General features: G+C 41.3%; 1 protein-coding gene across 2 annotated transcripts in view; it reads left to right on the forward strand.

The window, feature by feature from the left end:
* TSPAN9 (tetraspanin 9) overlaps nt 1-26,182 on the forward strand; it is a 194,623-nt gene that overhangs the window by 59,486 nt on the left and 108,955 nt on the right. Inside the window, exon 2 of one of the 2 annotated variants that reach the window (XM_074825800.1) lies at nt 25,447-25,526. In XM_074825800.1, coding sequence (XP_074681901.1) covers nt 25,464-25,526 — 63 coding nt within the window. In that variant the 5' untranslated portion in view covers nt 25,447-25,463. Of the gene's footprint in view, nt 1-24,734; nt 25,527-26,182 lie in introns of those variants that run through there. The other variant, XM_074825799.1, reaches the window with a different exon arrangement.

Genomic DNA, 26,182 nt, shown 5'->3' on the forward strand with positions numbered 1-26,182 from the left:
TGTATGTAAATAGGAAGCTGCAATTCTGTTGTCAGTAGGGCGGTATATCAGTATTCCTGAAATGTATGCATAGCCTAAATGTTCATAACTCATTCAAGATGTGACCTTCAAAGGAGTTATGCAATACTTGAGTTCAGCACTGAGTGTGCAAGGTTTGTTTTGCTTTGTTTCAGTTTTGAGGAAGGGCTACACGTAGGAATAGATTTTGTAAAATTTCTCACATGGTCACCTCAAATTCCGTAATTCTTGTCAATGTCTATTCAGACACTAAGTCCTCCATGTGAAAGAGGTGTAGAGTGCTGAGTGTCTTTGGATACTGAAAGGAAGGCTGTTGAGCTCTGAGCTCTCTTAAGAATCTGAGGCTAAAACAGGAGCTTTAATGCTAATGGACCTTCCATCTTGAAGAATTAAGGAAATTCTCCACTATAGCTTTTTTTTTTTTGAGTTTTTCTGTGACTTTTTTTGGGTATTTTATATGCTGAGTCTTTCAGTCTAAAGCTGTGAGGTACCTTCCAGCCTCTCTTATAAAACTTCAGGATCTGCCTTACTGTTTCCTTTCCTCTTTTAGACTTAAGTGCTTGTTCATTCCCCACCCCCCGATTTCCCACTGGTATTTCAGGATGCAGTGCTACTGGTGCTTTGATATGCTTGGGCTTACACTTTCTATTTGAGCTGAGCTCCCTGTCATGGGATAGTTAGAGGCTGCATTCCTGTGCTGGAAATAGATGCTTTCTGCATAACCTGCTTCCTTATACCCTTTAGCATCTAAAGCCTCTGGTAAAGCACTGTCTCCACTACCATAGATGGAGCAGAGTGGGAATCATCAAAAGCTGAGGAAAGTGACAGGGAGAATGTAAAAGCTTGCTAGCTTTCTAAGGGGTGGAAGTTCAAAGCATCTGTTGGTTGTTAGATACCTTCACTGTACTATTATTTTTATTTAAGCTAAAGGAGAGAACCTGTCTTATTAGATGTGGACATAGGAAAAAGGCCAAATACCTTATGAGGCATAGAATGACTTGATACACAGGCGTTTGTAGTCTCTTCGTTCTCCTCTGTGCCCTGAATTGGAAGTTATTCAGCATGTGCTGCTTTTGATTTTGCCAAAAGATGTCTTCTCAAAAACCAAGCAGCAAAACTGAAACATCGCTCAGAATATATTTTGATGGTCATCAGCTGGCTGTTTAACTGTTGTTTTCTTCCTCATCAGAAAAAAAAAGGAACTTAAGGGGTTAATTTAAAAAAAAAGTTACTCTTCATTTCAGGATCCTATAACATTAGGCAAGGACTGTCTTGTAAACACAAATTTCTGTGGTTCCGAATTAATTTCTACCTGTGGTTCTGTCAACTGTGGGTTTTGCCTGTGGTTCAGAACGACTGCAGCTGACTTTGGGAACGTCACTTTTCTCATATGGGTATCTGCTTCCCATCTTTAAAATAGCACTTCCTTTGCCTCTTGGGATTCCAGCTCTGCTGCAGAGACAGCTTCAAGTGATAGGGTCCAGTTGTTGAAGCAGGCACTTCTTGAATCATGACAAGCCTAAATTCAGCTTCCCGCTCCTGACAGGGGTTTCCTGTGTGAACTTTGGCAGTTTACTTGGCATCTCTTTGCTATCCATGAAATGGGGTAATAGGCATGTCCTGCTGCACAAGAATATTCAGAGGGTACATCTTCAAGAATGGACACATTTAGGCTGTGGTTGCACAGCTTTTGAAGCTGACTTTAAATTGGGATTGCTGTGATCGAGCCCAGCCCTTCTTTTCCCCTGAGCGTGCTTTCCTCTGTGTGCTGGTACCTTGTGGAGCTGCCCTGGCCAGACTGATGCTGCTTTTTTCATAGGGGTAGATAGTTTGTGGTCAGCTCAGCTTCTTGAAATGTCTCACTGAATAGATACAAATGCCAGCACCCTGGAAGGGTGGGATGCTGCAGGGGAAGTGAGGAGACCAGAGGAACTCAGGAGTTTGGATTTGCAATGACTTTAAGTTGCCAAAACCCTGCAATGTAGAAAGAGACTGCAGTGTTAGTGACAAAATAGCGATGTTGAATAAACAGCTATGTACAGACCAGTACAAAGACACCTTGTTCTCCACAGACTTGGTGTGTGGGTCCTCCTTGCTTAAAAGCTGGTACAGAATAGTTATCTTAAAGTACAATTCTTAGAGTTTTCTCCAGTCCACACCAAGTATGTTGAGAAATTTTCATCCCCCACCCACAGTCTATATTCCATTCAGTCCCAGTGTTTGTTGTTCTTGAATGTACCTCCCTGTGCTGAGTCTCCTCCTGTTACTCTGCTGTGCAGTTCATAGCCTTTGTCTCTGAACTCCAAAGCAGTTCATCTTCCTTTGCTTTAGTCCTTTTCTCTTGCAGAATAAACCCAACTCTTTCATGTTGTTCTTAATATGTAGGAGGTTACTTTCCCTTTCTCCTTCTTTTCCAAGGTGCTACAAGTGCAACCCCCCCCAAGCCCCAAAACCAAAAAATCTAATGGTGGGGAGGAATTAAAAAGAACATGTTTGATTTGACTTGGTCTCCAGCATGCAGGGCATGAGACTTTGGAGGAAGTCCTTCTAAAGGCATAGGGAAGTGTGTTGATAATGCAGCATTTCACTGAAGAGTAAGTAGTTCTGAAAGGAACAAATCACTAGGCAAAGTAACTCTGGGGGTGTATATTTATTTCATTAGGGTCCCTTCTGGCATCAGACATCAAAATACTTTAATTCATATCTACTGTCGTGCATATATACTGTAATATATGTATATATATACACACACCATAACTTCAGTGTAGGGGGGGATATGAATTTTTAAGAGTAAGTTCTAAATTTTAAAGTCAGTGTTTAACAAAGGACTTGGATTGTTTTTATAAACTTGCAGCATGTTCATGATAATCTGTACTCCCTGCCTCTGCTTCCCTTGATTGATTCTGTGGGAGGAATAAGTGCAATAGTTAAGTACAACACCCTCATGATCTCATTCATACCGAATTTCAGAGGATTCTGTTAGGTAGTGTGATAAAAGGCTCATAAACACGAAGGAGCAGAAGGTGAGGGAACCCCACTAACCTAAAGTAGTGCAAAGGGAACACCCTAGTCTGGTTCCTCCCTAGGCTATCACAGGAGAGGGATCAGCCTATGGTCTGGGTGTGAAAATCATCAAGATAAGCCAAAATGAGAGTCTGGTCAGCATCTTTGCAATCATCATTGGCATTAAATTTAACAAGGACAAATGCTGTATTCTGCACCTGGGATGGAGTAATGCTGGGCACAAGTATAAATTGGGAGAGGAGTGGCTGGAGAGCAGCCCTGCGGAGAGGGACCTGGGGGTGCTGGCTGACAGCAGGGTCACCAGGAGCCAGCAGTGTGCCCTGGCAGCCAAGAGGGCAACTGCATCCTGGGGTGCATCCAACACAGCATGGCCAGCCGGTCAGGAGAGGTGATCACCCTGCTGTGCTCAGCGTTGGTGCGGCCTCCCCTTGAGTGCTGGGTGCAGTTCTGGGCCCCACACTTTCAGAAGGATCTGAAGGTCCTTGAATGTGTCCACAGGAGGGCAACAAAGGTGGTGGAAGGGCTGTAAGGCATGTCCTGTGAGCAGCGGCTGAGGACTTTGGTCTTGTCTAGTTTGGAGAGGAGGAGGCTGCGGGGCGGCCTCATTGCTCACTACAGCTTCCTGGGGAGGGGAAGTGCAGAGGGAGGTGCTGAGCTCTTCTCCCTGGGATCCAGTGATAGAACACATGGGAATGGTTCACAGCTGCATCAGGGGAGGTTTAGACTTGACGTTAGGAAGCCTGTCTTTACTGAGAGAGTGGCTAAACACTGGAACAGGCTTCCTAGAGAGGTGGTCGATGCCCCAAGCCTGTCAGTGTTTAAGAGGCATTTGGAGAATGCCCTTAATAACATGCTCTAACTTTTGGTCAGCCCTGAAGTGGTCGGGCAGTTGGACTAGATGATCATTGTAGGTCCCTTCCAACTGAACTATTTCTATTTCTATTCTATTTCTATTTCTATTTCTATTTCTAGTCTAGTCTAGTCTAGTCTAGTCTAGTCTAGTCTATCTGGCCATGCCCTGTGTCTAACCACTGCAGTTTGTCTTATCTTCTTACTGAATTCTATTTCTAGCTGTTTCCATGGGTGAGGTGCTCACTTTTCTCTCTGGATGCATGAAGTCTAAGCGCCAACAAGTAGAGAAGGGGCCAGGGATCACAGGGTCCAATGCATCCATGGTGCCAGCATCTAGAGAGACTGCAGCATGTGCTTATTGTGTGTGAGTGTGTGTCAGTTTCTGTAAGTGCTAGTGAACGTAAATTTAAAGTAGCTGGGGAGCGAGAGAAAAGGTTTGGGTATTGGTAAGGTGGTAAGGCTGTAAGTCTGGACTGGATGCTGGAGAGACCAGAGGGTTTACAGTCAGCTGCTGGAGGAACTGGGAGGTCCCAAGAGAGCTACTGTAGGGACTGGGGGGAATCAGCTACTCAGGAAGCCATAGGTCTGAACCAGTTACTGAAGAGACGTGTGTGTGTGTGTGTTCGTGTGTGTGTGCATGTGCATGCATAAAATAACTGGGAGACCAGAAGATCCAGGAGGTTCAGCCCTGCAGAGAAGGGGTTCCATGGCAGGGAATTGGAACTAGAGGAAATTTAAGGTCCCCTCCAAGCCAAACCTGTTCTATGATTCTATGATCTAAGGGTCAGCTACTGGGCAGGCTGAGTAAGGCCAGCTAAGGGAGGGATCCATAATATCTGCATATGTGTGTCTGTATGTGATGAAGATACCTGAGTGCAAACCACTGGAGAGGTGTTTCAGACCTCGGGGGTGATATATCCATGAGTCAGCAACAGTGGAGACCAGGGATCAGATCCTAGATAGACTAAACATCTAAAGCCAGCAACTGGAGGGATCCGTATTGTGTTTGTGTGTAAATAGTGCATTTTTTACTCTAAATCAGCTTTCTTCTTGATGCCAGTGAGGGGCACAGGATCAGAGCATTCCTACTGTCTGTATCTGTGACTGGCCATGTATATATATATTCTACATAAGCGTGTGTGTGCGTTGGGAATACACGCTTCGCCTTGCTACTGGCTGGATGTGGGGACATGAACCTGCAACACCCTTGCCTCCATGGGGCTATCAGGTTTGGCAGCTCTTAGCAGGCTCTAGTCACCCTTTCTAACTGGATAGCTGGAAACCAGACATTTAAATGGGGATGGGAATGGGGGTGTGAATCGGGTTTTTTTGTGTTGGACATTTGAGAACAAAGTAATTCACAGAGAATTTGGTATGTGTTACATGAATGAGTTGTAACACAGTATTCTTAGAGGTTTGCTTGTGTTAGCAACGGGGCTAGGCTTGCACTCCTGTGTCTTAGACTCTGTACCTCCTTCTGGCACTTCCACTTGGCCTTTCTCCATATCTCACATCTTGCTGTTGAATAACAACATTGGTCTGTCCTCACTAAACTTTTCCAGGACACAGGATGCCTGAACTCTAGGACACCCTGAATAAAATGGTTTGGCTAATCTAATTATGAAGGCAGGCTGCACAGAAGTGCGCAGCTGGTTCTGCTGAAAGTGCAGAATGCTGTTACAAATTCTGATAAGTGGTAAAAGTGTATTTATTTAAAAAAAACTTCTAGTGGATTTTGTGCCTTCCACTTACATGTGCGACTCATCTGGTAACCCTGAACTGTGAAGCTGATTGTAAAACAATGGATGAAGCACCATGTAAAGTCTGGCTCAGAAATGTTTCTTACACACGTTTTTACAAAACAAAAACTCTGTATGTCAGCAAATATAGAAATGCACTTCTTGTATTCTGCAACCATGCTGAAAATGTTTTTGAAGCATTTGCAGGTGTCACTTAGTGCCCGAGCCCTTTTCCAAGAACTCTGAAAATACTAGAAGTAAGAAAATCAAAATGACATTAGGTTATACTTTTTTTGTGAGAATAGTTACAGGGCTGGATACCACAGTTTACTTACTGGTCTCAAAGAGCTCCCCTCTTAGCTGTCAGACCCTGTATTTCTGTTTCTCCTGGAGCTAGAACCCAGCATTCTGCCTGACTCCACAAACAACTGCCCCAAACAGCTGGCCTCTTGCGAGGGAGGGAACTTCTTTAACTTGTGATTTGTGTAGCATATAGGCCTTTGTCTCATAATAGCCCTCAGATGTTTGCAGAAACATTTTTTTAGGCCATTCTATTTTCATAGGCCTTTGTCTCATAATAGCCCTCAGATGTTTGCAGAAACATTTTTTTAGGCCATTCTATTTTCTTACTGCTTGGTCGGGTTTTTTAGATTCTCTGTTAAGGCGCTATATGAATGTAATAAATATCCTGAGTAAAATTAGTCCGTGTTACTCCTGAACTATAACAGAACTATTCTGCGTTCATCAGGCCATCGCTATTAATGCAGAACGGAAAGCGGTGGCTCATGTGTACATCCTAGCACAGATTCATGAACTGAAATTCAAAACCAAAGATGTACAATGCATATGTCCCTTTACAAACTCCATTTATTTATTGTTTTCTATTGCCACTGGAGCCATTGGTCTGTGCCATGTGCCAGAAGAGCATTAACTTTGCTTTTTCTTGGTATGTGACAGAGTTTACCTGAGAAAAAACAGACCACCTTCACTCATTTATCTTCTCCACCTTCCATGTTCTCTGCAATATGTCCAGTACTGAGAAATCTCTTTCCCAATCTAATAGCAGCACAGAAAGTGTTCAAGAACTCAGCCAAGGTAGAGCTTTATCTTGCTGGACTTTAAACATACATATGAGAAAGTCGTCTTTTTTGTATGTCTTTATCCCTTTCTGGTTGACTAAAAGGGGAACCTTCTGAACTGCTACAGCTGCTTGCTCCTGTCTGCCCTGCACTTTCCTTCCTTTTGTGCTGCTTTCCTCAGGCATAACAACAGTGTTTGTACCCAACACCTTTGCTTTTTCTTCTGTTGTATGTATTTGCATTTCTAGGAAATTCTAGGTCTGAATTCCCATCTATCTTCTCTTATCTGGCCTGTTTGTTGCAGCTCCTTTTTGTCACTGCTTGGCATCTGTTTCCACCTTTGAGACTTGCGCATCAGCTTTTCCTCACTGCATGCTGATGCTCCTGTCTGCAGCGTAACCTGTCTTCTGTTTCTGTAACACTAGGGTACAAATAGGAGACTTTGGTCAAGTGTCTGCTCTTCCATATGTTAGGCACTTCAGTAAACTGCTTTTCACTCTGCTCAGTTGTTGTTTGATTGACTGAGGAAAACTGGTTAAAAGCATACAGAGACTTAGATAGATCAAGTGCAAATTTTATAATTTGGTTTGTTAAACACCAACTTTGCTGAATGTATCAGTTCAAAGATTGAATTGTCAGTGTGATTAGAAGTCCTTTGCGTAGGGTGCAAGGGCTGTCAATATTAAAATTTACCATTATGAGAAAACCTGGAAAAGTGAGATTGAGAAACTACAATCAGATGCTTTATAATAGCAATGGGGAGGTGATTATTTCTGTTTCCTGATACTCAGTACTCATGAGGCCACATCCGGAATGTTGTGCCCAGTGCTGGGCCTCCCAGGAGATGCTGACAAGCAAATCCAGTGAAGGGCCCCAAGGAGATTTTTAAGGGTCTGGAGCACATGCTGTTTACAAGGCCTAGGTGGCTGGATTCATTTAGCCTAAAGAACAGGCTGATTTACATAGTCTTACTTACCTAGAGGGGGTGAAAGAAGACATAGTCATGTTCTTCTCAGAGATGCACAAGAAGGATGAGAGGCAGTGGTCACAGTTTCTGCCTAAGTCCCAAATGGAGGTAAGGAAAAAGCTCTTCCCTGGGAGTGCTGCTGTGGGAAGAGGTTACTTTAAGAAGCTGTGGAATCACCAACCTTGGAAGTATTCCAAATTCAGCTGGACAAGGTCTTAAGTAATACGATATAGCTTTGAAGTTAGTCCTGCTTTGACCAGGTGATCCTGCTTTGGACTAGGTGATCTCAAGAGGGTCTCTTCCAACTTGAATTATTCTGTGAGTCCAAACAGTATTAGTGAGTACTTTCTTGTAGCAGAAGGCTGACTGTTAAAATTTCTTCTAATGGTAAAGAGTGATTAAGGGAGTGTGTGAAAAAACGGTTGATTTTTTTCTCTTCCTTACCCCTGAGTTTAAATAGTTTATATTTAGCAAGCCTTTCTGCAATGCAGTCACACACTATTGTGTGATTATTGTTTTTGGAGATGGTAGCTAAAATGAAGTGTCAGTGTGAATGAAGAGTGGCAACTATAGTGTTGACCTTCAAAAGAAAGGCAAGGTTTTCTTAGCAATTACTGTCCTGAAAGTGTAACCACTGGTAAAATAATGGTCCTGATATTAAAAGAGGATGCAAAACAAAGAGTCTGAAGGGTGACAGAAATGTAAGCAATAGCATGAGTTCATAAAAAAGAAATCTTGCTAGACAGTGTAATTGCTTTTTTTGATAGAATTGCAAAATTAATGATTTTAGGGAATGGAGAGAGAAGTAGGTATATGTTTACTTTCTAACATGAAGATTAATTGAAATTGGTTTGGGTATGAAGAGTGTCAGGTGGATTGAAAGTTAGGTGGAAGATAGTAAACAAAAGCTGATTATCAACAGCAGTGCAGTGGTTATATAGGTTGAGAGACTGGTGTTGTGTAACATTTCTGTTAATGATATGACAGAAGGAGAGAGAAAATACTCTTAATGAGCTTTGAAAATAAACTGGGAATCATGAGCCTCAGAAGAAAAATAAAGGGGCAGTGGGTTTAGATACATAAAGAGAAGATAAAATAAGATTAAACTTGAACAACTGGTAAATCAGGAACATGTATGCTATCTGGAGCATGTATCCTAAACAGAAGTGGGGAGAGAGGTGCTCAGAAGAGACACACCAATTTGTGGTGCTGAAAATGGCAGCTAGGGCCCTAGAACCCCTTTTGAGCAGGGGACTTGGTCTTGCCCCTGCCACTGGACAGGGGCACCTTAAACCCCTTGCCCATGCCATTGCGCTTGAACAGCAGAATACACTGTTAGCAGAAACGGCTTGGAAGAAACTTTGTCCTATCTCCGTAAGTCAGTACACCCTCTAAAAGCATTTTAGAGGTACTGGGATGACCTGCTGGTAAAATTTGTTGTCTGGAAGTCAACATGTCTTGATAGAATGAGATTGGTTTGAAAATTACTGATGGGAAATGATTGCACCCAGAACTGTTCAGATAATGAACTAAATGAACTTTTCCACCCCAGTTACGGGAATACGGGGCTTAATGTCACAGCTTATGATGGAAGGTGTGTGAGGAAGAGCACGTGCAGCTGAAAGTGGTTTTGGGGGTAGGTCTTCTGAACTCCACTTCTTAAGTAGTCTTCTCGGCATGTGTCTTTTGTATGATGCATTCTGCGTACCATTTTCAGAAGGCACTGTGCAACCTATTTAACCCTGCAACTCCACCACACTAACAAGGGGTCACTTTTTTCAATATGAATTGTGTGCACCTGCTAAAAGCAGGTCTGTAAATGTCAAAGCTTAATTGATTATTTTTTGTATTGCAGCCTTGTCTTCAAAAGTGCTGTGAGGGACTAAATTTAAGAGCTGTGAAACACAAAGCAGAAAATGATCCTTGGCTCAGAATTTATAACTGTTGTGGTACTCCTCAAATTCTTTATGACTGTTCACAACCTCCCTTGGCCCTCTAGCATGCAGAGTGGTTTGGTTCTACCATGCTAGATGCAAGTTGAGAGCTGATATTGAGCTACATGAATTATTCTCATTTACGTGAAAGGATGTAGTATGTACATTTGATCTCATTGTGTTAAAGATCATGGTTTGGAGGAAAAAAAAAAAGTGATAATGAATGAACCTCATCTTCCTAACCTGAAAAGAGTTTTTAACCTCAATTTGGCTGAATTATTTATTTAGAAGTAGTTAAGGATTGGGACAATCCATAGCCAGGTTTTGGTTTGGTTTTGGTTTTTTTCACATCTCTGCCTACTGAGAGGGGCGTTAGCACAGCTAAGATTTAGGTAAGGGTGGTTTTTTCACTTGGAGGAGGAATTTTGGGGCTAATGCGCTGGTTAAATTAGGGGTCACAGGGGATTTTGGGGAGTTTCAATCAGAGCATAAGCCCATGGAGAGATGCTTACATGGGCAAAATGTTGAACGAGGACTGGATCTTACACGTCTGTGCTAGACTCTTGAAGACTTGTTAGCTGGTTGAAATAGAAAAATAAGCATACATGGCTGGATATTACTATGACTTTATTTTTGTATATCACCTTAATAGCTTGTACTATCACTAGTACTTTCTGTCTTCAGTTTCATCTTAGCATTTATCTTGTGTTCTGGATAACTCAGTGCTGTTGGGGTGGAGTGTATTGCTTTGTTTTCTTAGGTGGTTTTGTGTGTATTGTAGAAAATAACAGTTGTGGTAAAAAAAAAAATTACTCTGAATGTTGTTGGGAGTGGTCTATTTGAGCATTGCCTGAGAACTGCAAGAGCTGTGTGTGGAATGACAAAAATATTTGAGTATTTTGGGAGTTTTTTTCAATCATTACATGAGGGCAGTCTTTAAAGTGAGCTTCTGCCTCATCTCCTCCTAGCCGTGCTGCTTTGGTTACTGCATTCGTGTTGACTGCTGCTCAGCTGACGACTTCAGTCAAACTCCCTCTAATGTCTTTAGTGAAACACTGTGTCATCTTCAGAGGTCTGGCTCTCATATGAGGCCTGTAATTTCTTTTAGCTCCTGCTTGCTGTTGTGATTCTAGGGACAACCTGGTCATAAGAATCAGGTTCAGTTGTTTGCAAAAAGGAAAAAGTATTTACTTAATCCTGATAGACATAGAAATAAAAATGATGTTCATTAATACATGAAGGTTCTGCTGTCCAGTCAAGTCATGGCTCCTTTATGGTGAGAGTCCATAGATTTCCCTGCAGAATGCCCTGCACTGGAAGAGAGAGCCTGGGCCATTTTGCACATGCCTAAGGTTCATGAATACAGCTGTCAAACTACCATGAGCTGACTTCTGAATATTCACTTTCTGCTGTTGTGTACTTGAGGCTACTCTGCATAGGTGAAGGTGTGACCACCCAGCTCCAGTTCTGTCTTTTACCATTTAAAATTATGCCAAAAGCAGAACGAATGAGTTCTGGTTTTCTTTTGGACTTTTATGGTTGACCTTGTTACAGACTTCTCCCTTCCTTCCCCACCTTCCACCTTCCCCAGACTCCAAGATCTCCCCTGTGTCCCTCTGATGGGGCTGTGCAGGGTAGGAGCATGGTGCACAGAGTGCGAGCCCGGAGTTGTGTGCATGCCCATTCCTCATGCAGGCTCCACGTCAGCCTTGCAGACTGTTCCATCTTGCAGCTATTGGTACCCCAAACACATGCTGTTGTGTGTTGGGTTGAGTTTCCAAGACTTGTATGGCACCGTGCCTACTTCCTTCCCTCAGGTTTGACTGAAGCTGATGGACAGCCTGGTTGCATAAATCTTATTTCTTTAGAAATCCAGAGCGAAAATAAGTTATGTCGTTTGTGGAAGGAAGAGTGGCTAGAACCTGTTGCTGTTGCCATGTAGCAACTTTATTTATAGCAAAGAGGTATACTTTTTTGGGTTTTGTTTAGGAGGTGTGGAGGCAAAGAGAATACCAGGATAAACTAGAATTGGAGGTGCATTCCCAGACGATTTTCTGAAATGGGTCTGTGGAGCAGTACTGTGACAAGATCAGGGCCCAGGTACAGCCAGAGATGGGCAGTAACTATTTAGACTCTGGAGAAAAGGGAAGAAAAATGCTCTAGAGAAATGTACAGCAGTTCAGGCCTCTCTGTTGGAAAAAAGAAAACCAAAATGCCACTGAATTTTTTATCGCTGGCTGTATTTCTTTTAGAGCTTAAAAAGGAAATTCAGCTAATTTTCTGCATGTGCATCCACTTCTTTGACTCTTGTAACAGCTTTAAGTGTGCATGTATCTGTACTGACATGCTGAAACGAGACTATTAAAACCCTGAGGAAGACTCGATCCTCTTAGGAACAGAAGAATTGCTTATTATTTTTTAAATCTATAGGAACTATACCATGGGTTTTTATTTTGGACTGTAACAAGTTGTTTTTCCTCTGAGTTACAGCAGGCAATGCTAGTGACAGAGTAGAGTAGAATAGAAAATGGTCACTTGCTGTGGAAAGAAACTCTGTTGTCAACCTGCATGGCTACCCGGATTAGCCTTGAAAAGATAAATCATGTCAGGTTATGAAAATCCATTTGATTCTGTAAGAATGAAAGGAATGTACAGCACTTCGAAGGTATGAGCATAGGATTCTTTAACTTGATCATCAAATTAATTGTGTTTTATAGTCACATGAGTACTGGAAGTTGGGAAGTTAAAAGGATTAGAATTCAGCAGTTACCTCAAAATAGCTCTTTAGCATTATTAGCACCCAAGGAACAAACCCATGTTTGTTTTCTTCATATTTTATGTTCCTTGTGATATAGCACAGTAAAGACACAGCAAAACACTGCAGAGGGGGTGTTTCCATATGCTAATGCTTGCCATTAGAAGAGCTCATGACAAAGAGGTTAGAGGCAATGTGACTAATAATCCTTCAAAACCCCAAGGAAAATAACACACCATGTATGTCTGCTGCAGAATGAAACATCTCGGTGGGCTCAGCCCAGTGACAAGACTGTCCATAACTGTTAAAGGCTCTTAACATTAATGTGATTATTTGGGGATGTGGCTAGATGTAGCACCATTTTGCTTGGTAAATTGCCTTTTTCCTTTGAAAGACTAGTCCTTTATTCAGTATTTTGATGAAAAGCTTTAGTAATCAGACCAATATGCATTATTCATATACCCAATCTGATATCTCTTTTAGCCCTTAAAGGAACAACAGCTGCTAAAGTCAGACTCCTGTCCAAAAGGTTTTATTCAATCGTATTACAGTAGCATCTGAGATGCCCTGAACTAAGGTGTCCGAGTGAGCAAAAGGACTTTTCTCTCTTCTTCTCCCACCCCTTTCCTTATTCTCCCTCCCCTCTTCTCCACTGATTGTTTTTGTGCAAAGTTTCATGGACTGTCCTTTCTTCCTCACTTGGGCTATAAGAAGAGAACAATACAGTAGGAAAGCTGTAGGGAGACACTTGCAACACAAGATGTATCTGAAACAACTTTCTAGACTAACATTATTTTATGCTGATAATGCCCAGTTAAGGAGATGCATGCATCTAAAACTGTATCAGTTTGTCAGATTAAAGTCCTTAAATGGCTTGCCACTGTCATGACATAGTGGCAACACCAAAAGAAACTCCAGCATCTCTATGCTCAAGGATCAAGGTTTCTTCTCCCATATAAATAATTCAGAATCTTTCAGAAATTTACTTCTGAGGAGATTAAAACAGCCCTTCATCTGTGCAGCCGATACATCTCTAGGGGTAGATGGATTGCCTTTAAATAATTACTAATCCTTGTTTTTGCAAATAGATTACAGTCCTTTCCTTGGGGAAGGTCCTGCATTCTCACAAATACAACCCTGTAGGGGATTCACACTCCAGCAGGGAGAAAAAATGCAGAACATGGTGATGGGAAAGACCGGAATTTGTTGTGTCATTTCTTCTATTAAACATTTTTTTCAAGAAGACAGTAGTTAACATATTAGAAAGAATAGCTACCAAATTAATTCACATGGATCAGACAGGCTTTATGATATGTAGATACTCGATAGGATGAGGATGTTCCTTATTTGTCAAATGTAGCTACTGATAAGAAACACATTTTTTTTCCCTCCTCAACAGAGTGATAGCAATTTCAATTTGCCAGTTTTTCAGTGCCTGCAGTTATACTTCTATTGTAAGCAAGTCACTACTACTCTGCCCTTAGAGAGCTCTGCACCATGGCGTTCAGTGTCGCTGTTTTGCGCTGTGGGGAGGTGTTATGCTATGATAGGGAATCCCACAGCCCATCTTTGGGGTCAGTGACTGACTCAAGTTTTGGATATTAGGACAAAATACTAGAATCACAGCAAAGTCTAGGTTGGAAGGAGACGCTGGAGAGCATGTGGTCCAACCTTCTGTTGAAGGTGGGGCCCCAGTTTAGGTTATCCAGGCCCTTGTCAGGCTGAGTCTTGAATACTTCCAGTGAGGAAAATTTTACCATCTCTCTAAGCAATCTATTCCAGTGCTTAGTTGTTTTTCCACTGAAGGTTTTTTTCCGCTTATATCCAGACCAAATTTTCCCTTGAGCAACTTAGTTCTGTTGCCCTTGTGGATGAAGTACCACCATCTTCTGTAACTGCCTTTTAGTTATTGGAAGACATGGTTTAGCCTGCTGGAAAGTGAGAGTCTTTTAGGTGTTAGGCAGCACATCTGTCCTGACCTTAGTGTCTGCCTAAAGCCCATTTTGTGAACTGAAAGTTTTATTTCAAAATAACATGTAGCATCTCTTGAGGGTATCTTTATTTGGAATTCTGTCCCTAAGCATGTCTCTTTTCTATAATAGAAGTCAATGCTTTAAGATTTCACAGTGTTGAAGTATCTGGCTTTTCATTTCGAAGGGTCCCTGGTTGCTTTAAGAATGTAGTTTACAGATTGTGCGTAAGAGCTGCTGGTGACCAGCTTGTGAAATCTGAGATGGAATCTGGTTGACAGAACTTTGCAGCAATAATGTAGCAGTGTACCATGTCAGGCCTTAAGTGATCTGGTTTTGGGTTTTTTTTTCACTGCTTGAGAATGCAGGAGACTGTGTAGAAATCTCTTTTGGATTCTTTAGGTTTTAAGTATTTGTTCTTTATATTAAAATAAAAATAACCAGATCTCAAATATGAAGGATGTTTAAAATGTATGAAGATAGTTTTATGATAGACATTTTGAAGGCTCTGGTTCCTGGGCACAATTCATTAGGGAACAATTCATAGGGAAGAATTCATTACTCCTCCCTCCCACCTCCCCGCCTACAGCTTGGTATTGATGTAGTCTTTTAGACTCAGTTAGAGATCATCGATATTTGAGAGAGACTATATAAACATAGCAGATGTATTAGGTAGGGGCAATATGGAGACATCTGCATAAATGGAGCTAAAAGCGCTGCAGAATAGTGATAGGCATTCTTTGGGAGGCACTGAACTGGAATAAGGTTTCTTGGAAATGATCAAGACACTTTCTTAGTCTGTTTTGTGGCCTAATACATAAACCTGGCATCGAATCACAGGACAGGTGCAAAGCATCATTCTGTTTGGAAAAATATTCTGTGTAGTAAGAGAAACCGTACTTTCCAATTCATCAGCTCTGTTCCCTTTGTATGTTCAAAGATCCGTAACTCCTGATTATTGATTAAGCTTTTATCGCTTTTTGTTTCCTTTAAACTTACAGAGTTCCAGTGGTACAGCTGTCAGAGTGAGAAGAGGTTTTTTTCTTCTTTATTTTCAGTCTCAGGCCAAATTACTTACTATAGTTACAATTTCTTAACCTTTGTTTTCAGTGTACAGGGCAGAAGGCATTCTAGTTGATTTAAAAGAAGAAAACACAGGGAACTGAGCTGACTTGATTTAGCAATCCTTGGAATACAAGAAACATGGGATTTCAGAGTGCCACTTATGCAGTCAGGATTTGGCTGGAATCATGTTTAAAGCTGTGTGTTTGAGTTTAGTATTCTTCAAAATGAGACAAACATACAGAATCTTTTCATGACTGTAGAAGGGAGTAACCCCATTACTGATAAATACTTAGTATGACAGTTTCTGAATGCTAAGTACTGCACAAGAGAGTCTTGTAATAAACCCAACAGCACAGAGCAGGTGGGGGAGGAGAAGACTGAGATGTGGTCAATTTAGGAAAGCTGGGTTTCAGATACAGGATAGGATGATGAGTTCAGAAAACTCTTTGGAAAAGTGTCTGGGTGGCCTGAGAGAATCTTGTGTTTCTTCTGGCCAGATGCTTGGCAGGAAAAGGACTAATGCAACATAAGAAATGAGCATATGAGAAAAATAACACAGAGGAGAACCCATAGGCTGGATAAAATCCAGGGAGCAAAGTATCTTTCATGTTAGGGGCATTGATGTCCAAACCTGTATAGATCTGTTTTATAGACACTGAGATTATAGGGTTTACACAACAACAAAAGCAAACAAAACATTAGCACATGGATTATATTACTGCAGATATACTGTTATTTTGTTCTTCTGAAGGAAAGAATTCTGGAAAGCCTTTTCAGTGAACGAGGTTAGGTTTGAAATTAGTCTAAACTTGCACGTTTAGGCGAGAAGAGAGAAGGATCATATACATATCGTTGCTATGGGCATCAAATTTGACTCCTACAAGGCATATTTAGACCCAAACTAGCACTGTCTACCCTTATGTGGTATTACATTTTAGAAGCCTTTAGTTTAGTTCATTTTGTTTAAAAACCAGTCTGGATACACACCGTTTACTAAGCATTTGTGGCTGTATATTTGATAGATTCCTCTGAACCAGTCTGCAGAGCATAGCATGAAGCATCGTGTTGGTTGGTTCTGAAACAAAATGCCACTGTCCCAATTAATTTGTAAATGGAAAATATCTGCCTGTGATGAATTCACAAAGTGCTGCTTCTAAAGGCCAATTGATATTTCATATTGTAACTACTGCATACTTGTTACACGCTTAAGTAGATCAGAGCAGATTGAATGACAAAAGTAGTTTTCCCCTCCAAAAACCACTTTTTTGTTCTTTCAGACGCCACTATGAGGAATTTTTGCAAGGTTCTTGGTTTCTGGCTGCTGATCAAGGGTATTTGGTTTTCTCATCTCTGAGAGGCACTGATGGTACAAATAAACTTTTTCAAAACTCAAGTGAATGTGGGCTTGGCTTTTGGGAAGGAGTCAAACATGCTTGCATCCATTCTTTACACCCCATATTAGGCTCTGAATGCCTGGTATTGCAGCTAGCACACAGCATTCTCACCAAGTGTAAATGAGTCCTCCTTAATGCGGATAAGGTCATAAAACTATGGTATTCCATTATTTTGCCTCTACAAAAGCTTATTAATTAATACGCTGTAAAAAGTTAAGTAGCTCCTACTCTAAATCAAGTAATTGAACTGCTGCATGGTTTTTTGTGGCTTGACAGACAGGATCACATCAAAGCTTACTCTGATTTTTTTTGTCTTTCCTTTCCTCCTTTGTCATTTTAAATCTCTCACACCCTTGTAATAAGAGCTGACACCGATCACAAAGCTCATGAGCAGCAGCACCGTTACATAAACCTGCTGGATTATAGTAAGAGGTTTACCTTGGTTTCATTTTTACACACTTTCTTGTGTCTCATGCAGAATAGATGAGAACCATTTAGACTCATTCTTGTGAGATGAGTAAGGTGGCTAAAGTATCTGCCTCCTCTTGGGATTTAAATCTGACTTTGTTGTTGTTGGCAAAGCAAAAAGCATTAATTGCATGACTGTTACATTACAGGCGCATCCTATTTTTAATGTTGAAGTTGACCATATCCTACAGTGTCACCACACAACATGCAAGAAGCTTTATTGTGAGGTAGATAAGCTTTATTGCAAGGGCAGATGCAGATGCTTAGATTGGATTGTTTTTATAAATATAAAGAGCTTCAAGACAGGAAGGAGTCTGTGGCCTTTGCTCTTGCTAAAAGTTGTGCAAGTTTGTTGGAAGCCATAGAAAAGAGGCCAGCCCAAACCAGCAGGATGAAATGTGGCTGTTATGCAGTGGTTTGATCAGAACTTGAAAAGTGCTGCTTCAGGTATGTGCGAGTTTTGAATTATTCAAAAACTGTTACTCATGAATTCAGGAGCGTCTCCCTTGAAAGACAAAAGGAGGTATGTGTGGGGAATTGTTAGGCAATGTAGCTTGTTACCACAGTTGGTAGACCTCAGGGAGGTGTAGGAGTAGTAGGCTGGGGACTGAATGGCTGTAGAGGCTAGATCCCACCCTTATTTCCAGACATTTATGCCTGGGTCATGTTGGGGGCTCAGCAGAGGGGAACCTTGTACTGTGGCTTGAACCTGGCCTACTCTGCTGACAGCTATCACCTGTGAGGGTACTGGCTCAGGGCAGGTACTTAATTCATTTGGCAGTTTGACTCCTTTGTGAAAACTGTGTCTCGTTGACCTGAAGGTGGAACCTGGGATCAGGTTTTGCTTGGAAATGCTGCTGGTAAACAGCCTTTTGATAACTCACACATCTCTGGGGTGATGGCTCTCCAGTAAGGCAATCAGTCTGGCACTTTCAGCGATGTCTTAAATTGGAGGCTGGGACTGGTGACGAGTTAGTGGGGAAGGGAGCCTAAAATAATGATGTAAGTTTGCTGCCTGTTGTAGACATCTGGATCTCTGCCAGCCCTGATGCAGTGGTTTTAAATGTCCCCATTTATGGAATCACACCTGTTTATGCTTAAGTGCCAAAACATGAATATTTTAGCAATGAAGGAATTCACTCAATTGTGAAAGGAATGTGCCTAGAAATGTTCCTTCATGGCGTAACTGAGCATGTTTCAGAGATGTGTGCTACCTTTTAAAAATGCATGCTTGCAACATTCTCCTGGTTCTTTCCTCACATGGAGCCATTTGTATGAGGGGTTTTTTAAAATTTGTTTGGTTTTAAGTTTGAGAGTTCTGCTAGTGCATAGACGCCAGCTGTCAGTTAATTCAGAACAGCAGACTGCTGGTGAAAGACAGCCTCTTTAGAATAGAGGTTACGGAACATCCACCTGATTTTGTTCAAGGGACCTGTACACACTGGACATGGTTAGAAGAGTTCTTGTATTAATGAAGTCCTCCTATGCCGTCCAAGAAGAAGAAGGGATGCCATCTCTCATGATAGGCAAAAGGCTTCTGCTATTTGCTGGCTTTCTTCAATCTGTAGTCAATATGGAAGATGTAAAAACTAAACTGTCATTTAAAGTGGGAGTAGAGGAGAAGCATTCAGATCATGTACCTTACCTCTGCAAAAAATAGGTGGTAAATAAGAAGAACCCTTCTCACTTCCTCGCCCCTGCTTTCTTTTTTTGGTCTTCCAGTTTTTAAAGCATGGTTTTGGAGGTCTGATTTGTGATGTTTCATCCCATGGGGATATTGGGGATATGATGTTGCTGCCTTCCCGACCATGGTTGATCTTGTTTTCTCAGTGTGTACAGTAAAAAGCATATGTTTTTTTGCATACTGGGAGGGGACAGCAGTTGGACTGCACATTTATTGGCATCACTGATGGCCAAGGCTTGGTTCGGCTTATGTTAGCTTCTTTACAAGGAGTCCTGACTTGAAGATGGGCTTATTGATGATTTTACAAGTAATCAGTATTCAACTAATGCTGTTGTAATGAGAAAACCCCCTTTCCTCCTACAGGTAAGACACAAATTTAAACAAGGGTTTTCCTGTTAGGCTATGAAATGTTGAACTTTTCAGAGACCAAATTTTGAATCTGAAATAGAAAAGCAGGATAGGAGCTGAGTGGGGAAGTGGACACTTCGAAAGGGAGAGCCTCCCTGCAGGAAGACCTGGATAGGCTGGAAGAGTGGGCTAACAAGAACCTCATGAAGTTCAGCAAGGACGAGTGTAAGGTCTTACACCTGGGAAAACATAATCCAGGAGTGCAGATTGGGACCTATCTGGCTGGAGAGCAGCTCTGTGGAAAGGGTTCTGGGGTCCTGGTGGACAAATTCAGTACGAGCTTGGAAGGCCTCAGGATGTGGGATACACCCCTCAGAGCATCCAGGTTTTTGGTTATAAATCCTGCAGCCTTGGGAGCCCTGGGAAGTTCAGGTATTTTGACTTGCTGGAGTCTGTAAGCTTTTTGTTGTGGAACCAGGAGCACTGAAGTCCTGAGAACTCCATGGTTTTGTCTCTCGTGTGATACTAATTTCAGTTTGGTTTCTTGGACATTCTTTTCCCTTTTATTCCAAAATCAATTGTGTGGGGCTTCTTAATCTGAGCTTTCATCTATACTACTGTATGCCAGAGTCATAAGCTATTCTTTCCAACTCTTGTTCCATATCTCCTTCTGATGGCCTTCCAGGATATTCAGAGCAGCGACGGGAAAGATGCAGTCACTCAGTTTATACTCAGCAATCTCGGTTCTTTGTCTACCTAGTGCAGCCCGAGGAAGGCTTGTATAATTGAGTTCTTGGTCAATAAACTCATTCTTTTCTTTTGAATTATAAGAACTATATCCCTCAAACACTTGATAGTGTATGCATTTGTCTCTTTGCAGGGCTGAATTATTGTGCTGAAGTCATGTGGCAGGGTTACTAAAACTCATGATTTCTAAAAATAATTAATTTGGGAATGGTGCAATGGTTAGTGTACTAGCTGAGGCCATGTGAGGCACAGGTTCAGTTTGCTTCTCTGCCAGCAATTTCCTATTCATCCTCAGCAAATGTCTTGGTCCTCGAGTTCCCCATATTTAACATGGTGACAGTAGTACTAGCCTACATAATAGAAATAGCAAGGTAAAATATATAATAAGTTGTAAAATGGCTCGTATATTGTGATGACTGGAGTTTTTATTTTCCCTTGTTAAAAACTCCTAGAGTTTCACATTTCATATTCAGGAATCATGGGGGACCATAACAAAAGCTTAAGATATTTTTGCTCAGCTTTCAGTGTTTGTTCCTGTTCTTGCCTGTTGTAGTCCCTCTCCCTCTCACTGGATCAGCAAGATCATTTATGGGGAATGTCTTGTAAAATGGATTTGGAACTTTTACAAGGGGGAAAAATAAGCATAATTTTTATATATTGCTGAAATACCTTTTATATCTGTATTATGTCTTTATAAATACATGGTTATAAATATGTGTATAAACTTGGTCAGCTTTTGCTCTGTTTTGCAGCAGGCGAAGAGGGCAGAAACAGAGGGGTTCAGGAGCACTGTAGCTGGGTGTAATTAGCACGGAAGTTCTGGTGAGATAAAACTAAGGACTGAGAAAAAATATTAAATGTTTTGTGACTTCCAATAAAAACTGAAGTCGTTGGGATCTGTATTTTGAGGACTGTGGTGGACTGGTACCAGGAGGGAACCGAGTAAATCAGTTTCAGTAGGAGAACCAGCCTATGTTGTTTGGGCCTTATTACTAATACCCTTCCTTTCCATTTGTCTGCTGCACCCATTGTGACATCCATTTTCACAGAATCACAGAATCATCTAGGTTGGAAAGGACCTTGAAGATCATCTAGTCCAGCCGTTAACCTAGCACTGACAGATCCCAACTCCACCATATCCCTCAGCGCTATGTCAACCCGACTCTTAAACCCCTCCAGGGATGGGGACTCCACCACCTCCCTGGGCAGCCCATTCCAATGCCTAACAACCCCTTCTGTAAAGAAATGCTTCCTAATATCCAGTCTAAACCTTCCCTGGAGCAACTTGAGGCCACTCCCTCTTGTCTTATCACTCATTACTTGGTTAAAGAGACTCATCCCCACTCTCTGCACCCTCCTTTCAGGTAGTTGTAGAGGGCAATGAGTTGTATCTTGTATCGTATTGCAGAATTTTTCATAGAATCGTCTAGGTTGGAAAAGACCTTGAAGGTCATCCAGTCCAACCATTTTCATAGCTGGTATCTGAAAACGGCCTAAATTCTTACCCCTAATAGTTGGCTGAGCCATTTAGATGCAATGAACTGATGTTCTTTGCCTTGCCCCAGGCATTTGTATGTGGGACTGAAATGATTTTCTTGATGTGGAGACATCTCTCAGCAACAAAATTCTGTGATTCAGTAATCAAAGATTAATGAAGTACAGAGTGAGCTTTTGAATGTTTTTCATGCCCTAATTACTTAAAAGAGGTGAGATCTGTAGTGAAGCAAAATGTGTTTGTTGCCGTGCTGAGGTGCACTGTCTGGTGGGACCACTGTAAGGTGCTGTGAAATGGCCTTGCAGCAGCAACTACCACTGAAGTCTCAGTCAGAGGCAAAGTTTAAGTGCAAGGGCTAGTCAAAACACAGCTGGATGAAACGGGTTACAGCTTTTTCACTGCTTATTTTTGTTTAGCAAATAAGCAGTTCTGTGTGATTTATTAACTGAGCTACATAAATACTGAGTTAGAGTTCCAGCAGGAGGAAGTGGCATCTAATCTGTAAAGCTGCCCCATGGCCACAAATTCAAGTGACATAAGGTTACCGAAGCTTGTAAAGTCTCCCTGGTGGCAACAGCACAACTGTAGGAGGGTCATATGTTTCCTTTGTACCCAGTGGGAGGGGAGGCTGGTCTGGAACTGTGCTTGCCCTAGTGCTTGTTGCTCAGGCTTGGAGTTTGAAGCTGTCTATTGGCTATACGTGTGTCTTTGTTCATTCTGAAGTATAAGCTGTGATGTAGACCCGTCACGGAGAACTCTTAATGGAAGGTGTATTACAGGTAGTGGTAAAGAAGACTAATCTTTTGTAGTATTTGAAGGCAAAAATTGGGAACTGGAAAACTTCAGTAAGGTCTAATAATGCAAACTTGGAAAAAAAAAGCTTGGTGGGACAGTTGTGTTTGTTGGGTTTTTTAACCACCAGTAGAAATGTTTCCACTATTTACAAACTCTGACAGGATTTGTGGAGATTTTTTGTTTATTACAAAATATTCTTTCAGTTTTTTAACCATCAGGAGAGTGGTTTAATTATTATTGTCATGTAACTTCATATGGGAAGCTAAGGCAAATATTTATATTGCATTAGTTTTCACAGGTGCACAGCTTTTTTTTTATTTTCCTGAAGCTAGTCTACGTCTGTAAATTTTATGACAAATCAATAGGCGCAAGAGGGAAAAAAGCTTTAAAACACTTGTGCGTGCTCATAATTTTTTGTCTGAGAGCTCAATTTTGTGTGACAAGTAAAACCCACTGAACGTATCTAGCTGCAGCATAGCACTGCAATGGCACAACTTTACACCGCCAGTAAGTGAATTTCAAACACAAGAGTTTTTTCAGACTTCTAAAACCATATTTAAACATTTTCCTTCTGTTTGAATGCAACTTACCCTTGCTGGCTTTGGTGTCTTAGGCAGGTATCTGGCCGTGGCCTACAGGTCTCTTCCATGTTTTTTTCTGAGAAAGTCGGTTCTTGATGATTGCTCACGTTGAAGTTTGTATGTGCACCATAGATGTGTATAAAAATGCCCCACTCTACTTTGGTCACTGCTAATTTATCTTTTTTTACTTGGGTGTTTGTGTGTATCCTTTTCTGCTATCATACGCACTGCTAAGTGGTCATCTTGCAGTTGCCTTTCTGATGGACACATTTGATGCAGGTAGTTCTGAAATTACTTTTGAAAAGCAAAGTAAATAAACACTTGATACAGGCTTGGACCTGCCTGTTGTTAAAATGTTATTCTAGAGCAGAAGAGGTGAGAGAAAGGTATTACATATGCAAACACCGGGTATTTCATGGCACAAAGTACTTTATAGTGGAGGGATCTTTTCTCAGAAAAAGCCTGTCAAGAAAGGTACAGCACTGCTTTAGGGTGTTGATTCTGATGTTACATAAAAATTGCAGAATTTTAAGGGGCTTTTGGGCACAGATACCTAAGGTTGAATAAATGTTGTATTATCTTTTCTCAAAGATACCTGATAAAATAACTAACAGTGCATTATAATGTGCATGTGAAAGTGTCAGTTGAAAATTGTGCATAATTTTTGCTTTTCCTGGTAGCTGTATTTCTTTCATAGTGGCCTCCTAATATGGTTTCTTTACAAAAAGTAAAGAATAACCTGCATTTTAAATTTGCTATATCACTTTGCACCATCAGTGTGCTACTTTTACACTTATGACAAAATGACGGATGTGGAAGCACCAGGCGTGACCTGAAGTATTTCTCTTCCTCCCCTCCAGGCACTTTACACACATATGCACAGCCACATGTGCATGGTCATGCCCTCTCTGTTTCAGAGTCCTAGCAGGCATGCTGTGCTACTATCTGGAAAAGAAACGTGGCGTTTGGGTCAGCGTTTCTAGTTAACAGTCCACCTGCAATGTAAGATGACTTAGTGCCATACACAAGAGCAATCTCTGACATACTAGTTAAATAGACTGTAAATAGCTGCAGGTTCAGATATCCCTGCATTTCAAGAGTTTTTAAGAATTGATTGATGACCCTGTAAGAGACAGCAGCTCTGCTTTTCTGGTTATAGTTAATTATATCACAGGTGATGGCATCACATTATGTGCATGTATAACTGAGACATGTGCCTATTCAGTGTATGCTGGGTGATAGTCTATTCCAGTGTCTATTCCTTGTCCCGTGGCATTTGGTTAAGCCAGAAAAAAAAATGTAAGTCACTGTTAATTTAATGATCAGGGAGAGGTTAGCACCTGTCTATCTAATCCATACTTTTCCAGTATTTTATTGCATTAAAGGAGTATCACTGTCTCACGGTTCTAGCTCATAAACAGCTAAACAGTACTTGACATTTAAAGAGATTTTCTGTTGTGCACTTGTATAGTCAAGAGTAATTCTAATCCTATTAAAGATATTATGTCATGGAGGCGTGCCCTGTGGGAAAAGGCTTCTGCTAACTGGCTCAATGGAAAGCAGAGGGGAGGGGCGAGCAGGAGGGTGGATTTATTACTGATAGTTAGGTCAGGGATTTCTGTGGGAAATGCCCAGTGGTTGCAGTTGCTGATGATTTCACGGCAACAGCAGTGAAACACAGAGTGTGCTCTGATAGCTGGTTACTGAATGAGATACTGCAAATGGGTGGAAAGAAAAAAGACAGCATGTGAGAGAGAGTCAGAGAGACACAGAGAGGGAAGCTGAGAGCAAGCAAAGTGCTCCGGCTCGAGGAGAGTCACCCAGGTGTACTGCAGAAGCTTTTTGGAAATGGATGCAAGGACCATCTGCTGCCTATAGATTAGAGGGTTATAGACTAGGAGTGGAGAGAAAGATCTTATGGCTCTTTTGAATAAAAATCGAAGTTCTGCATAAGTGATTCATCAAGATAAATAATGAGTATGCTCTTGCATGGGATATTAATGTAGAAATCCATGCTACAGATAGACAGAGTACAGCCTACATTGCTATGAAAAATAAAGCCAGCAACAATGCAGTGAATAAATTCTGCAGTGAATAAATTCTGCAGTGATTATCTGATTTATGTACGGAGAAAAAGAGAAGCAAAACACAGACAGCTCTTATCGCACTGTGACATTTTCAAGGCACTGCGTTTAATGCTGAGAGATGCTATACATTAAATCTGACAACTGTGAAAAGAGAGATCATGGAGAAGTCAAGTAGTGAGGATTCTTCAATTCACCGGAGTCCATCTTTGGATAGCAAAGACTCAGATTTTGCTAAACCTTCTACCTCAGGGAGGCAATTTGGTCGAGGTTTTACTGCTGGAGCTTTCTATGGTACAACTGGATCACGCAAACAGAGCCACACTGGGGTCGGAACCGGGACCGGCGTTGGGACTGGGACTGGAGTAAAAAGTGACAAATACAGTGCACCCAAAGGCAGCAAATACGTGGTCTTTTACCTGGATCTATCCTTTGTTTTCCTTTTAGAATTTAAGAAGTGCAACATGGCAAGAGGCTGCCTGTGTTGTTTGAAATACATGATGTTCCTTTTCAATTTAATATTTTGGGTGAGTACTGCCTTTTCAGTTGCGTTCATTTGTTAGTGTATCCTGTACTGCTACATTATATGTATAGTGCATCTTTGAAGCAGTACAGTAAGTTCCCCCCTCCCCTCCCTCTCTCTCATACCTGCTTGGAATATTTTCGGTGTTAAACTTGTGTCTGTTGGGAAAATGTACATGCTTTCTCTATCTTTATTACTACCTGCTTACTGTAGTTTCGGCAGTAATTCCTCAAACTTGATGTTTTAATATGTGTTTTGAACTGTGTTATCTAAGAAAGGACAGAATTGTTGCCCTTTAAGGAAGAGCAGAATTATCGTAGCATTAAAATCCTGCAGTGGCAGGATTTTTGCATTCTGTTGTAATACTTCATGTTGCATTAAGCTGCAGGTTTATTTAAATTTGAAGTACGTTCTCATTGTCACCATAAATCTAATTTGGTTTTTGTAAACTTCATTTGACAAACTGCTTTTTCATTTCTGTCCCACTTCTCCAATTAAAAACAATAAATCACATATGTTCTAACCTCTTAAGGTATCAGCATAAATGTGAAATGACTGGAATGGTGAATTAATCTGGATTCGGTTTCAGCTGCAGTTGTCCACATTGGTGTGTGAAGTTGGAGACTTGCACTTGCTTCTGAGGGATCAAAATTGATTTTC

This window comes from Strix aluco, chromosome 5, assembly GCF_031877795.1.
Source record: "Strix aluco isolate bStrAlu1 chromosome 5, bStrAlu1.hap1, whole genome shotgun sequence".
NCBI classification, from domain to species: Eukaryota; Metazoa; Chordata; class Aves; order Strigiformes; family Strigidae; genus Strix; species Strix aluco.